Source organism: Rhinoraja longicauda, chromosome 22, assembly GCF_053455715.1.
Source record: "Rhinoraja longicauda isolate Sanriku21f chromosome 22, sRhiLon1.1, whole genome shotgun sequence".
Taxonomy (NCBI): domain Eukaryota; kingdom Metazoa; phylum Chordata; class Chondrichthyes; order Rajiformes; family Arhynchobatidae; genus Rhinoraja; species Rhinoraja longicauda.
Window position 1 is genome coordinate 5,235,855 of NC_135974.1, and position 14,599 is coordinate 5,250,453.

The window sequence follows — 14,599 nt, forward strand, 5'->3', positions numbered from 1 at the left end:
TTTCGGAGGACCTAACATGGTCCAATAACACTGCTGCGCTGGTCAAGAAGGCACAACAAAGACTGTTCTACTTAAGAACACTGAAAAAGTCTGGTCTACCCCAACAGCTGCTGAAGACCTTCTACCGCTGCACCATAGAGAGCATCCTAACGCATGGAATCCCTGTGTGGTACCTCAGCTGCACGGAGGCAGAAAGGAAAGCTCTACAGCGGGTAGTCCATAGAGCTCAGAGGGCCATCGGAACACAGCTACCAGACTTGGAGGGCATCTACAACACACGATGCCTCAGAAAAGCCACCAGCATCCACAAAGACTCTTCACACCCCTGCAACAGTCTGTTCGAACTCCTTCCATCGGGCAGACGATACAAGGCCTTCTATGCCCGCACCTCCAGACTCAGGAACAGCTTCATCCCCAGGGCCATAGCTGCTATGAACCGGTCCTGCTGAGCCGGATGGCCACAACGCATAGATCAACTTGCACTTTACCCTGTCCAAAACTGTTACAACTGTTCGTTTCGTTGGGTTGCTGCTGTCTAAATTACCTAAATTAGTGCATCGTATGGGAGGCGCATTCCCAATCTCGTTGTACCCCTGGGTACAATGACAATAAAGATATATTGTATTGTATTGTATTGTATTAGCATGAACCGATCAGCATGATGGTTGTGATTTAGTAAGGGGAAAGTGGGATATGATAGTGGCTGAGATCAGGCCAAATGGGACATTGGGCTGATAATGTCCGAGCATGACTTCTCATAAGGCGAGACCTTGTGATGCATAAGACTAGTTTGAGCCTGGAGCATATTGAGAAAAATTACTGACAAAACAGAGGCAAATAGATGTGAAATTAATGATTCTAGGCTATGTAGTATATAATACTGATTTAGCCTGAACTACGTGGAATATGATGTTGACTGACTTTTGGTCTTGGATGATGAGCTAGTGACTTACCCGGACTGTGTCTGCTTTGCTTTCTTAGATATTTCCAGGCAGGGGGCTCTCCAGAGCATGTGATCCAGATGCTGTCTGAGAATTACACGGCAGTAGCACAGACTGTAAATCTGCTGGCAGAGTGGCTTATCCAGACAGGTAATCTTCAATTAACACTGGCTAAACTGGAACAACCAAAGTTTTCAAAATGACATTTCATTTTCTGAGTTCAACTCACTAACTGTGGAGTTATCAGATTTTACCTGCTGGGTCGCTCTTTTGAGACGATGTTTTGTTTGTGTTTTGGCCTGTGCCGCATTGCCCTCAGCAATTTGAGTGTGTTTTAATGGGGTTTCATGTACAACCCTCCTCTCCCTCAATCAGTCTTTAAGAGTGAGTGAAAAGGCATGTCACCCTATTCCAGTGTGATTTTGTTTTCTCTCTGTTCTAGTTATGTCCCCAGTAATACACCAACTGTATAATGCCTCCTTATCAGATCCTCAGTCTTGAATGCTAAATTCCAGATAAAATTGTTTTAGTGACATTGTTTATTTGATATAATTCCCCTTGCTAGACCTGTTCAAATTATGGTAGAAGTAACAATACGCTATGGAATTTATTGAAAAGGCTACCACTGAAGCAGAAAATAATAGTTTTCTCTTCTTATTTCTGTTACTATTTATGTTGCAAGGCGATCCTTTGATTTAATTGTGTTATAAAATCCTATGGTCTCAGTGTATTGTTTGTAGAATTCTTGCTTCTAGACAAGGATGTTGCATCAGAATATGTTTTGTCTACTTTTTTGCTATTATATCTCTAATTTCATGGATCCCCATGCTTTTATAATAATTCTCTCAATTTGTATTCCATCTTCTAATTCCCACTCTGTTCCTGTCCCACTTCAGAAATGTTCCATTTAGTTTAGTTTAGCTTATGTCACTTTGGCCACATTTCCAAATGTCATGTCATTTGCAAACTCTGAAGTTATCCTTTCTGTGCCTCTATACCTAAAGGTTATTAAAATAGATCAATAATGACTGATGTACTTTTGTTCACCCCTGAGAGACACCATTCTTAATAACTATTTATTATTTTTCATAACTTTTCTTCTCTCAATCAATTTTGAATCCATTCTCCTAATTGATCTTGACTCTCCATAGTTATAGTTTTGGTGTTATTTAGCATGTACCTGAAATTCCTGTTTCAAGGAGTACCTGTCTGCATCATAGACTGTTTGGGTTATTCTGTCCACTTGGGAAGTGCCTGTGAATTTGCCTCATGAGATCATGTCTGCACAGGCCTTCTGTGTACGATCCTTTCCTTAGGCATCAGTGGATTGAGTTGGAGATGGCGGTTCTATTAATGCCTCATCTCCAAACAATGATTTTTCATGCAGAAGCCCTAATGGTGAATGCTGGCAACTCAATGTCTAGGAGGGTACAAAATAGACTAAGGAATCATATTGCATTATCGAATGATCATAATCATGCTTTTTCCACAAGTCATCAAAATAGAAATGTGGGCTCAGAATCCTAACTTTTTTTTTCCTTCTGGGAATTGCAGGGTGTAAAGAAACATCCTGTACCTTTTCTCTGAGATGTGATAAAACTATTTGGGTTTTACTGAGCCCTTGTATCCCATGCCTGGCTGTCCCGGATTATGAAGTACAAAACATTAGTTTTGATTAAGTTAGGTTGCTTCCACTGCCAAATAAATCCTTAGACTTTCATGGGTCAGACTGTATTCTGCAAGTTGTATTTGGGTGCATAGAGCACTTTAGCCATTTGAGTAGTTAAGCTTATATTTCTGTTTTGTTTTCACTCAGCAGGTGAGGTAGCTTCCGTGGAAAGAGAATCAGATTTAATGTTTCAGGTCGAAGACCCTTCACCAGAACTGGTTTGTTTGTCTGAAACCTTTTGGTCTGTATCATCTTTTTCAGGGGTGGAACCATCACATGTACAGGAAACAGTGGAAAACCATTTGAAGAATTTGCTCATTAAGCACTTTGATCCTCGGAAAGCCGATTCCATTTTCACAGAGGAGGGGGAGGTAATTTTCCGAATGCTTTTCAAAAGTAGGACACATACAAAACACATACTGGAAAACCCACACAATCACGGGGAGAATGTACAAATCCTGTACAGAACGTACCCGTAGTCAGGACGGAACCTGGGTCTCTGGTGCTGTATGGCAGCACCTGTACTGCTGCACCACCGTTACACCCCCTCCCCCTTGATTTAGAAACAAATGACAGATACAATAATCATAACTGACATCACAATTTTCTTGCAATGGATTAGTCAGTAAACAGTGCAATGCCTCAGCATCAGACATGTTGTTCAGGTTTTCAAGCTAATCAATGTGCCAAGCATGAAAGTTCCATCTACACAAGCTCCCGTTTATGGTCCAAGTGTATCTGATGCGCATGAACTTAAATATCCTATTTCAGGCAACTGGAAAATACTACCTGTCCATCATTATCCTAATTACACATTCTATTAATTAACCAACCATAAAGAAACAATGGCACAGTGGCGCAGCGGTAGAGCTGCTGCCTCATAGCCCCAGACACCCGTGTTTGATCCTGATCTCGGGTCCTGTCTGTGTGGTGTTTGCACCGTTTCCCTGTAACCACTTTGGTTCCTCCAGGTGCTCCGATTTCCTCCGACATCCTAAAGATGTGCGGGTTTGTAGGCTAATTGTCTTCCGTAAATTGCCCCAGGTGCGTAGGGAGTGATTACGAAAGTGAGTTAATATAAAACTAGAATGAATGGTTAATCGATGGTCGGCGTGGATTCAGTGGGCCAAAGGGCCTGTTTCATGCTGTGTCTCTAAACTAACCTAAAAACCCAGCTCCTGAATTCCATGTTGTACCGTGCAATGTGGATGTCAGGGAAACAGGTCAAATGTTGGGTCATCCAACCTCCCGCTTCATCTCTGGATGCAGCACTAACTCCAAGATTTGTGCTCAGAAATGCGGAACTGTGTGGCCAGTCAGTTTACATCTGATCCAGTAACTTTACACCACCCTTGCATGGCATATGTGGTACAACCCCATTTATTTAAATGGGATCTAAAGCTGTAAGTTAAAGGAAGCTGTAAGCTGTAAGTTAATGGTTTGTTTTCCAAGAAAACCCAGAAGGTAGGGCAGTATCTGGGGAGGGAAATGAACAGACCCTTCTTCAGACTGATGGCGTGGAGGGGTAATGCTGGTAAAGAGAGGTAGGGGTGGGGCAAAACTGGATGATTGATTGTCAAAGACTAGAGGTGAAATGAAGACATAAAGGTACAGGATAAGGAAGAGGAGGAGTGAATTGTAAGGCCACAGGGAATGAGATGGGCAAAAGGGTACATGGGGAAGGGAAAGGGGATGGAATAAAATGGAAATGAGGGACATGGAGTAGGGAGGGAGAGGAGATAAGTGGACAGAGGAGGGGAAAGAAAAGATTGATGATGGTAGTGGTTTTAAAGGTGTTCAACAGGGGATTCCTTTTAATTGGAGAGTTCAATGTTTATACCATTGGGTTGAGTATGACATGCTGTTCTTCCAGTTTTCATGCGGCTTTATTTGGTCAGGAGAGTAGGTCGAGGACGCAAAGGTCAATATGGGAATGGGAAGCGGAGATCAAATTGCTGGCAACCAACTGGAGCTCCAGCAGACATTGGTGTACAGAGCCCAGATCTCCAGCAAAACAGTCGCTTAGTCTATGCTTGTTCTTGCAGATATAAAGGAGGCCACATCGGGAGCACCATAATGTGACGGGCAAGGTTGAAAGAGATGCAAGTGAAACTCTGTCCCACGAGGAAGGGCTGCGAGGGTACCTGGCTGGAAGTGAGGGAGGAGGTATTGCATCGGGGCAGGTGTTACTTCTCCTGTGGAAGAAGGTGCCTAGGATGCGGGTGGGCGGGGGTGAGTTGGGCGAATTGCCAGAGAATAATATGTTCGAATGAGAGGCCGGTGGGGTGAAAGGCGAGGACTTGCTGAATATTCTTGTACCTATACGGGAGAGAGGGAGTGAGAACGACAGCAATACTGCAGAAACAGAGGAGACACCGGTGAGTGTTCCATCCACAACGCAAGTGGGAAGGGGGATTGGGAATGGAAACTGCTTTTGCTGAAGTACTTGCAAGAGGCTGTAATGGTTAAGGCGACGGGTGGGTTTCTTGTTTGTTTTGTCTTCTTTAATTTCCTCAGTATTATTTAATTTCTGAAACTTCATTACGTGTTTAAGTAAAATTATCTTTTAATCATTTAAAATGATTTAAGTATTTAAATATTTTAAATTAATTTCAACTGTTTTCGAATGTCTGATAACGAGAGACATTTAATACATCTTGATAGCCTTCTCAAGACGTTTGGAAACCCAGGAAGCAGGCCTTGCTTCATGCTCTACCGGCCAAGACCTGGCGCTCCACTTTGTGGGGTGGCTACGACATTGAGGTCCAGAGGTTGACTTGATTTGTGCAGCTTTAAAATTGTTCAGCTTTAAAATTGTGCAGCCGCAGGGGTGTTGCAGTTTAGAGTGGGAGTGGAAAGCAAGACTGCACTCTCTTAGTACAGCGTCCGTCGAGGTGCCTTACTCAAGTGAATGGAGTAATATACTGAACCCACAATGTTTAGAGAGTACTATGGTCCGAACCATGGTTGACATCATTTGTTATCATCAGCTTCTGGTATCACAGCCCACAAAATGAACAGAAAATAGACCCAAAAAACTGTAGTAACTCAGCGGGGCAGGTGTTCAGCCATGTCATAGAGTGATACAGTGTGGAACCAGGCCCTTCGTCCCAACTTGCCCACACTGGCCAACATGTCCCAGCTACACTAGTCCCACCTGTCTGCGCTTGATCCATATCCCTCCAAACCTGTCCTACCCATGTCCTGTAATGTTTTGTTTTTAAACTATACTTCTATAAAATAGGAACCTGCACTTTTTTGCCATCAATGTTTTCTTACTCTGGTATCTTAGAAAATATAGTCATAGAGTAGAGAAACAGGCCCTTCAGCCCATGCAGAACAAGATGCCCTATCTACTCGTCAAACCTGCCCCGTTAGTCCATGTCCCTCTAAATCTTTCCTATCCATGTACCTGTCCAAATGCCTTTTAAATGTTGAAAAGTACCTGCCTCAAATACTTCCTCTGGAAGCCCATTCCACATACCCACCACCCTCTGCGTGAAAAAGTTGCCTTTCCCATCTCACCTTAAACCTATGTCCCCTAGTTTTAGATTCCATTATATTGGGTAAGAGACTATGTCTGAACAAGGGTCTCGACCCGAAATGTCACCCATTCCTTCTCTCCAGAGATGCTGCCTGTCCCACTGAGTTACTCCAGCATTTTGTATCTATGAATTTACCCTATCTATTCCCATCAGGATATTATACACTTCTATAAGATCACCCCTTATCCTCCTGCGCTCCTCCAGTGAATAAGGTCCTAGCCTATCCAACCTCTCTCTAGAGCTCATAGCCCTAGCAACATCCTCGTAAATCATCTCTGCACTCTTTCCAGCTTATGGTTGTGATCATTTTTAATTAAAAAATAACCTGCCCTCTCATTTTCTGTATATACCATTAACATAACATCCCACAAACACTTTGTATACAGTATGTAGTTCCCTAATCCAGTGGGCATTCAAGGGCATTTACTACATGTTTCATTATGAAAATGTGGCTGGAGGAATGGTGTAGGAGGGGAGGCATTAGATTGAATCGGAACAATTTTCGGGGGAAAGATGAGATCTCTACAAGCCAGACAGCTTGCCCCTCAATAGGCTGCAGATGGCTAAAGCTGTCAAACTGGAAGTAGTGGGAAATTTCATCATCAACATCCGTTTAAATTCAGATGGTTCCTGTGATATGGAACATGATCTGCAGATACCATCATTGACCTTCAAAAACAGGGAACAATAGACAATAGACAATAGGTGCAGGAGTAGGCTATTCAGCCCTTCGAGCCAGCACCGCCATTCAATGCGATCATGGCTGATCACTCTCAATCAGTACCCCGTTCCTGCCTTCTCCCCATACCCACTCACTCCGCTATCCTTAAGAGCTCTATCCAGCTCTCTCTTGAAAGCATCCAATGAACTGGCCTCCACTGCCTTCTGAGGCAGAGAATTCCACACCTTCACCACTCTCTGACTGAAAAAGTTCTTCCTCATCTCCGTTCTAAATGGCCTACCCCTTATTCTTAAACTGTGGCCCCTTGTTCTGGACTCCCCCAACATTGGGAACATGTTTCCTGCCTCTAATGTGTCCAATCCCCTAATTATCTTATATGTTTCAATAAGATCCCCCCTCATCCTGCAAAGTAGTGCAGCAGGGATAGGTTGGTAGAAGATCTCCATATTAGTGTTTAGTGCAGATCCTATTCTCTCATATTTCAGTGGAATAAGTTAATGATGTCTTGGAGCTCAGACTCCAAGTATCTGCAAACTGTGGCTTAATGGCTGTAGTTGGCATGTCCTTGGTTTACAAGTAGAGTGGATAAAGGTTGAACACTTCTCTCGTTGTCCTGTAGATTTCATCCATTCCAGCAGAACGTTTGCTGAACATGGTGTGGAATACTGTGACAAGAAAGTTTGAGAATGCTGCAGTAATGATACAGCTTTGCTTCAACCCAACCTGCATTGGGATTAAGTCAACCGTGGACCAAATGGCCTGTCATCATATAGTAGACATAAAATGGAGATACACTTCTGAGATTAGCCAAAAAGAATTTACCACATTGTTTCCCCATCAAGAGAACTGAAGGCTATTGTGAGTTTGAGAAAGACCAAGTCCAGTTGTTCATCTGACTTGTCACAGTTGTTTTGGAGTAAACATCTGATAAAGATCATGTCCATCTCTATTTTTTTGCACTCGGAGTCACAGATAAAGAATTAGGTCACTGGGAGGAGGCAGTTGGGGAGAATCCAAGCAATGAGTCCCCTTTGTGGCAAAAAGCTGAGCAGATAAGATTAATATGTTGACTATAGGATTATGCATTATTTGGTAGAAGCATATGCAGAAAGGTTTAACTACCCATATATTAATAAAATATACTACAAAATGTAGTATTTGTCAAGATAGTTTGGTCAGAGAGGAATTTGTACAAAAAAACAAGCAGAAATAACAAACTTTAAAAGATTCAATAATATTTAACCAATGCTCTAAAGGCAATAGTTTGATTTCTTGGTGTATTAATAAAGTCCGGCCACACACTTCCAAGAAATAAGTAAATGCCTCATGTTAACTGAGATAAGAGAAAGGGCACATGTGGTGTTGACTTCTTCAGATGTGTAAAGCCATCACATCACATCACTTAAATTGGTGCTTTTAAAAATGGGCTGAACTGCCCATCTGCAACAGATGTCTCAACAGAATAACCAACACCACTCGTATCAAGCCAAAAATAAGGAAGCGACACAACTGTATTCATTTTTGTTTTGTGTTAAAAAAAAAATCTATTCTGTTTTGTAGTTTAGCACAATCCGCAGGCATTGCCACTTTCATTTCACTGCACATCTTGTATACGTATGTGACAAATAAACTTGACTTGACTTGACATTACCCCTCCACGCCATCAGTCTGAAGAAGGGTCTGTTCATTTCCCTCCCCAGATACTGCCCTACCTTCTGGGTTTTCTTGGAAAACAAACCATTAACTTACAGCTTACAGCTTCCTTTAACTTACAGCTTTAGATCCCATTTAAATAAATGGGGTTGTACCACATACGCCATGCAAGGGTGGTGTAAAGTTACTGGATCAGATGCAAACTGACTGGCCACACAGTTCCGCATTTCTGAGCACAAATCTTGGAGTTAGTGCTGCATCCAGAGATGAAGCGGGAGGTTGGATGACCCAACATTTGACCTGTTTCCCTGACATCCACATTGCATGGTACACCGTGGAATTCAGGAGCACATTGACCTGCAGCTAACCGGTGGATCTCTGTATAACATCCAGTAGCAATTGTCATGACATGGCCTCGATCATATAAAGATATAAATGAAATAACATACTTTATGGCTGGTTAAATACTTTTGACGAGCACTTACTATTATCATGCAAGAAAATTACAAATTAATTTCTGCACAGCAAGTTGCCATAAACATTGAAACAAGGACAAAGGTCCTCAGCCTCAGTTGTTGGTTTAGGCAATACACTAGACTGCAATCCTGTGACTACACTACTAAACTATTCACTTCCTTGTCTTTAAAAACTTTCCAAAGTGGTAAAAATTAATATTCAAATTACATTATGTCTTTTGCTGTGTTTTAAGCACCCATTGGGTTGATGTGCCATTACATCTCATAGCTATTTGAGTTGACTGAGACATAATAGTTCTTTTGCAGTTTTGGACATGATTCCTTGATTTAATCATCGTGTGTTTTTTGTTGCAGACACCAGCTTGGCTAGAGCAAATGATTGCTCATGTAACTTGGAGAGACCTCTTCTATAAACTGGCAGAAGCTCACCCCGACTGCTTGATGCTCAATTTTACCGTTAAGGTAAAACCAACTAGGTTGCGATGTTTTTCTCTCACTTGTTTTTGAAAAATGGGCACCATTAGCAAAGCCATTATTTCTTACCCATTACTAATTGCCCAGAAGAAGGCAGTAAGTAATTCCTCACTCAAAACTGAAGGAGGCTGTAGAAAGTGGTGAACATTGCCTGGTCCATCACAGGTACAGCCCTCCCTACAATCGAAGGAACCTACAGGAAGCACTGCCTCAAGAAGGCAGCTAATATCATCAAAGACCCACACCTCTCTGTCCACGGTCCCATCCTGCCGCTACCAATCGAGAAGGGGGTACAGGAGCCTGAGAACCATTACCTCCTGGTCCAAGAATAGCTTTGCACTACCAAGGTTGTGCGATGCATTTGGCTTGCATTATCAAGGTCTGGTTTACCTAGAATATCTGTTCATTTATTTTATTTACTTGTTGTTTGTAATGTTTAATGTTCCTATAAAGCTGCAGCAAGTAAAACTTTTATTGTACCGGTCCTAGTGCATATGACAAACATTCTTGAACTCTTGTTGCATCCATTTGGTGGAGATACTTCCACAATGGTGTTTGATGGGAGGCACAAGATTTAGATTTTTAGCAATGGTGCAGGATAAGAATGTATTTCCAAATCAGAATGGTGTGCAACATGGAGGGGAACCTGTAGGGACTGGTGTTCCCATGGTGGTCGAATCTGCAGTATTGGGAGGTCTTGTCAGAGCATCCTACGCAAGTAACTGCCGTGTATTTGCTCTATGCTGGTGGAGAAGGAATGAGCAATTGGAGTGATGAATGGGATGTTAGTCAAGCAGAATGCTTTTTCCAGGATAATGTCAACCTCCTTCAGTCTTTTTGGAGATCCAATCGTATGGTGAAGAGTAAACGATTCATCACAATCTTGATTTGTGCCGTGTGTAGGTGGTGTGGAAGCTTTGGAATGTCGGGATAGGTTGCAAGATACCCAAATTTTTGACCAACACTTGCAACTATGGTAACTGATCCAACTGAGCTTCTGGCCAATGGTAACCCTTAGGATATTGGTGATGTCACTAACTGTCAAGGATAGTCAGTTAGACCAAATTTGATTTTCTACTTTCCCACCTTTGCCTGGATATTGTCCAGGTCTGGCTGAATGCTTTGAGTGAGCAAGGCATAATCTTTTCATGCTGTTGGGTAGTTGCCATTGTTTTAACTACCGGAACAGCTTGGCTAGAGATTTGGCTTGTTCTAGAACATTAGTTCTCAATACTTCTTCCGAGATGTTTTGTCCCATTCTATGTTATATCCAATGTTTTAAGCCTTTCTTTGATAGCACGTGGAATGAATTAAATTAGCTGAAGACCAACTTCTGTATTGGTGGAGATCTCAGGAGGGAGTGGAGAGGAATCATTCTCTCAGCACCTGTGTCTAAACAAGTCTGGGGTTGCTGCAGCCTTGCCTTTATCATTCATGACCAAGCCACTGTTGAAGTTTGAGTATTCTTGGAGCTTCCTCCTCTTGTCAGCTGTTTCAAAATCCATTACAATCCATGACATTGTGCAGGACGGCAGACATTGTATCTGATCCATTGCCTGTGGGACTAATTAGCTATGTTTATTGCTGTTTTTGCTCCATATCATTCCAGTACCTGTAGTCCTGTTTCAGATTCACCATTCATATGTCAGATTCATAGACAGCGCCTAATGTTTATGTCATTTGGCATATTCTGTGGTTTATGCTTTACTCTTTACTCTTTATGCACCCAACTTCATATAATGCCATTAATATATTCTTATATTCCTTTTTTTGCTCATTTGTTTATCTCACTTTCCTTTAAATGCATGTAAGCTGTGTTGACTTCAACAGTTTTCTAATTTTCCTGAATTTCCTATTACATTTATCAACAGTTGTTTTCTACTTCAGGCTCCTAATTTTGGAATCTCTGTTAGTTTAAATATTTATTCTATTAAAGAATCTTCATAAGTTTTGAACACTTCAATAGACACATTCAGTTTTTTTCTCTCAAAGGCTAACTGATTCAGTTCTCGCACCAGTTTCTAAATGGACCCTGATCTTTATCTCTGTACACTTTTAAACAATAAGTTCAGAACTGTATTCTGTGGCCTAACCAAGAATCTGTACTTTTAAAATTAGGTCTTTCCAATTCTTCGATCTTCCAGTTTATTAACATGCAATGTGGTTTTTAATAAATGTGCATCACAACTAGCACAAAAACAATTAGCACAATCCGCAGGCGTTGCCACTTTCATTACACTGCACATCTTGTGATATGTATGTGACAAATAAAGTTGACTTGACTTGAACTTTGTTCCACTTCTATGTCCACTTTGTTCCACTTCTGCTTTGTTACACTTCTTTGTTCATTCATTTTAATGAAGGTAAAATCCTTATTCAAATTACCTGCAAATATTTACTTAATTCGTAGTAAGCATAAAGATGAGGTGCATATGTTTAGAACAATTAGTACAATGGGGAAGGGTAGATTTAGGTATAGGCAAAGCAAAAAAAAAGGGATCTCAGAATTGTTTTGGAGGATGATAGCAGCCACGTTTCCTATTTCAGAGAAACCCAACTGTGAGATGTGAGTAATAAGGTCCGAGAGGACCTCAGTCGGCCAAGCAGCATCTGTTAGTGCCCTTCCACTGGACTGAAAGAGTGGAGGGAAGAAAATCTCCATAAAGAGGAGGTGGAGCAGCAACACTTACTCCACCAAGCAAATTGTTTTTGCTCAAGATCCCAGCATCTGCAATCTGCTGTGTTTCTGTGAGATATGAGTGCCTAATTTAGCAAAGTGAAGAAACAGCTTATCATCTACCCTTCAAAGCAACTTTGGTAGGGTTCAACACTGGGTACTCTCCCTGTGGGAATTGGAACAGATAGATCGCCTCATTTCAGTAACGTATTGCCTACTTATGCTTTCCATTCGCAAGCAGACTCTTTAAGCACACATCTCATATTTAACCACAAGCATGGCTTGTGATAACATCTTCATAATAAAGTCTGCTTTCAGAAACATTTGATGGATTGCTGTAATCTTTCAACATTGTACAATGATTCTCAGTTGCATTCTCACACCTGGATAACGCATATGTCGATGGCTGTGAGCAATTTGATCTACATGCAAATTTCACCAAGAATGAAAAAGTTGTTACTTAAGTGAGTGAAAGAGTAAAGGGTCGTCCATTTATAACAGAGTGAAGTAGAATTTTTGCATTCAGAGGGATGATCGCCTTTGGATCTCCATTGTGTTGTGGAGATTTGGATTACTCCATAGAGTTGTGGAGGTGAAGTCATTGAATTTATTCAAGGTGGAGATTAATTGGCATTTTAACTATAAGGGAGTCAAGTGGAATGGGAAGCGAGCAAGAGAGTTGTATTCTAGTTACGGTAAGATTGATCATAGTCCTATTGAATGGCAGGGCAGGGCTGTGGGGGCAGTTAACCTACTCCTACCTCTGTTTCTTATATTGTTATGAAAAACTGATTCCAAAGAAAGATAATTTTCCTTGTCAAATCTGCTGCATTATGTCCATAAATTTTGATGCACATTTCCAGTACGTTGGCTCTGTCACCTTTCTTCAGTATAGGCAGCATCCCTGTAATGAATCCTAGAACTGCTCCTTTCCCTGTAGGAGAAAGAGAATGCACAGCGTACCAGTGAACCTTTTGAATATGAGGATGGACTATCTGTAACGATTTAAAATAAATATTAAGTATAATAAGAACCAAATCTCTGGCTAAATCAAAACCAATTTAATTGGGTAAAAAGTCACTTTCCTTTTATGCATTTGTTCAGCAGGTAAATTGTTTTTGTGTTTTGGTCTCACCACAGCTAATTTCAGATGCTGGATACCAGGGTGAAATAACCAGCGTGTCAACAGCCTGTCAGCAGCTAGAGGTCTTCTCCCGTGTTCTCCGCACCTCGCTTGCCACGCTTGTTGATGGAGGTGAAGAACATTTGGAGAAAAACCTGCCTGAATTTGCAGTGAGTGCCTTTCTATTCAGTTTTGTGATAGCTGAATTCTTTGGGATGTTGGTTCAAAGCAGTGTATTTATGAAGAAGCAAACTCATCAACAGCCCCCATTGTTTCTTTCTCCAGGTTTGCACTCCCTTCCGCCGATTCTACTTATTCATATCAGATTTGCTTCAGATGGTATTACTTTTTACGGGTCAGGGATTTTTACATAACGCTGCAATTACAGCATGCTCTTTGATCTCACACTACATTTTGCACTTCCCCTCCCACAAGAGATCAAACGTATGTGTCGTTCTCCTCTCTCTCTCCCCTTTCGCTCTCTCCCCCTTTCCCTCTCTCCCCTTTTCCCTCTCTCCCCTTTCCCTCTCTCCCCTTTCCCTCGCTCCTCTTTTCCCTCTCTCCCCTTTCCCTCTCTCCCCCTTTCCCTCTCTCCCCTTTCCCTCTCTCCCCTTTCCCTCTCTCCCCTTTCCCTCTCTCCCCTTTCCCTCTCTCCCCTTTCCCTCTCTCCCCTTTCCCTCTCTCCCCCTTTCCCTCTCTCCCCCTTCCCTCTCCCCTTTCCCTCTCTCCCCTTTCCCTCTCTCCCCTTTCCCTCTCTCCCCTTTCCCTCTCTCCCCTTTCCCTCTCTCCCCCTTTCCTCTCTCCCCCTTTCCCTCTCTCCCCCTTTCCCTCTCTCCCCCTTTCCCTCTCTCCCCCCTTTCCCTCTCTCCCCCTTTCCCTCTCTCTCCCCTTTCCCTCTCTCCCCCTTTCCCTCTCTCCCCCTTTCCCTCTCTCCCCCTTCCCTCTCCCCTTTCCCTCTCTCCCCTTTCCCTCTCCCCTTTCCCTCTCTCCCCCTTTCCCTCTCTCCCCTTTCCCTCTCTCCCCTTTCCCTCTCTCCCCCTTTCCCTCTCCCCCTTTCCCCTCTCTCCCCTTTCCCTCTCTCCCCCTTTCCCTCTCCCCCTTTCCCTCTCCCCCTTTCCCTCTCCCCCTTTCCCTCTCCCCCTTTCCCTCTCTCCCTTTCCCTCTCTCCCCTTTCCCTCTCTCCCCCTTTCCCTCTCTCCCCCTTTCCCTCTCTCCCCCTTTCCCTCTCTCCCCTTTCCCTCTCCCCCTTTCCCTCTCTCCCCCTTTCCCTCTCTCCCCCTTTCCCTCTCTCCCCCTTTCCCTCTCCCCCTTTCCCTCTTCTCCCCCCTTTCCCTCTCTCCCCCTTTCCCTCTCTCCCCC

At 42.8% G+C, this 14,599-nt stretch overlaps 1 protein-coding gene across 3 annotated transcripts in view; it reads left to right on the plus strand.

Moving 5' to 3' along the window:
- Nucleotides 1-14,599, plus strand: part of nelfcd (negative elongation factor complex member C/D) — a 47,209-nt gene that overhangs the window by 9,045 nt on the left and 23,565 nt on the right. The window contains exons 3-6 of one of the 3 annotated variants that reach the window (XM_078419240.1): nucleotides 982-1,091; nucleotides 2,758-2,828; nucleotides 9,321-9,428; nucleotides 13,258-13,410. In XM_078419240.1, the coding sequence (XP_078275366.1) occupies nucleotides 982-1,091; nucleotides 2,758-2,828; nucleotides 9,321-9,428; nucleotides 13,258-13,410 (442 nt within the window). Of the gene's footprint in view, nucleotides 1-981; nucleotides 1,092-2,757; nucleotides 2,829-2,868; nucleotides 2,982-9,320; nucleotides 9,429-13,257; nucleotides 13,411-14,599 lie in introns of all 3 variants that reach the window. The other 2 variants (XM_078419238.1, XM_078419239.1) reach the window with 2 other exon arrangements.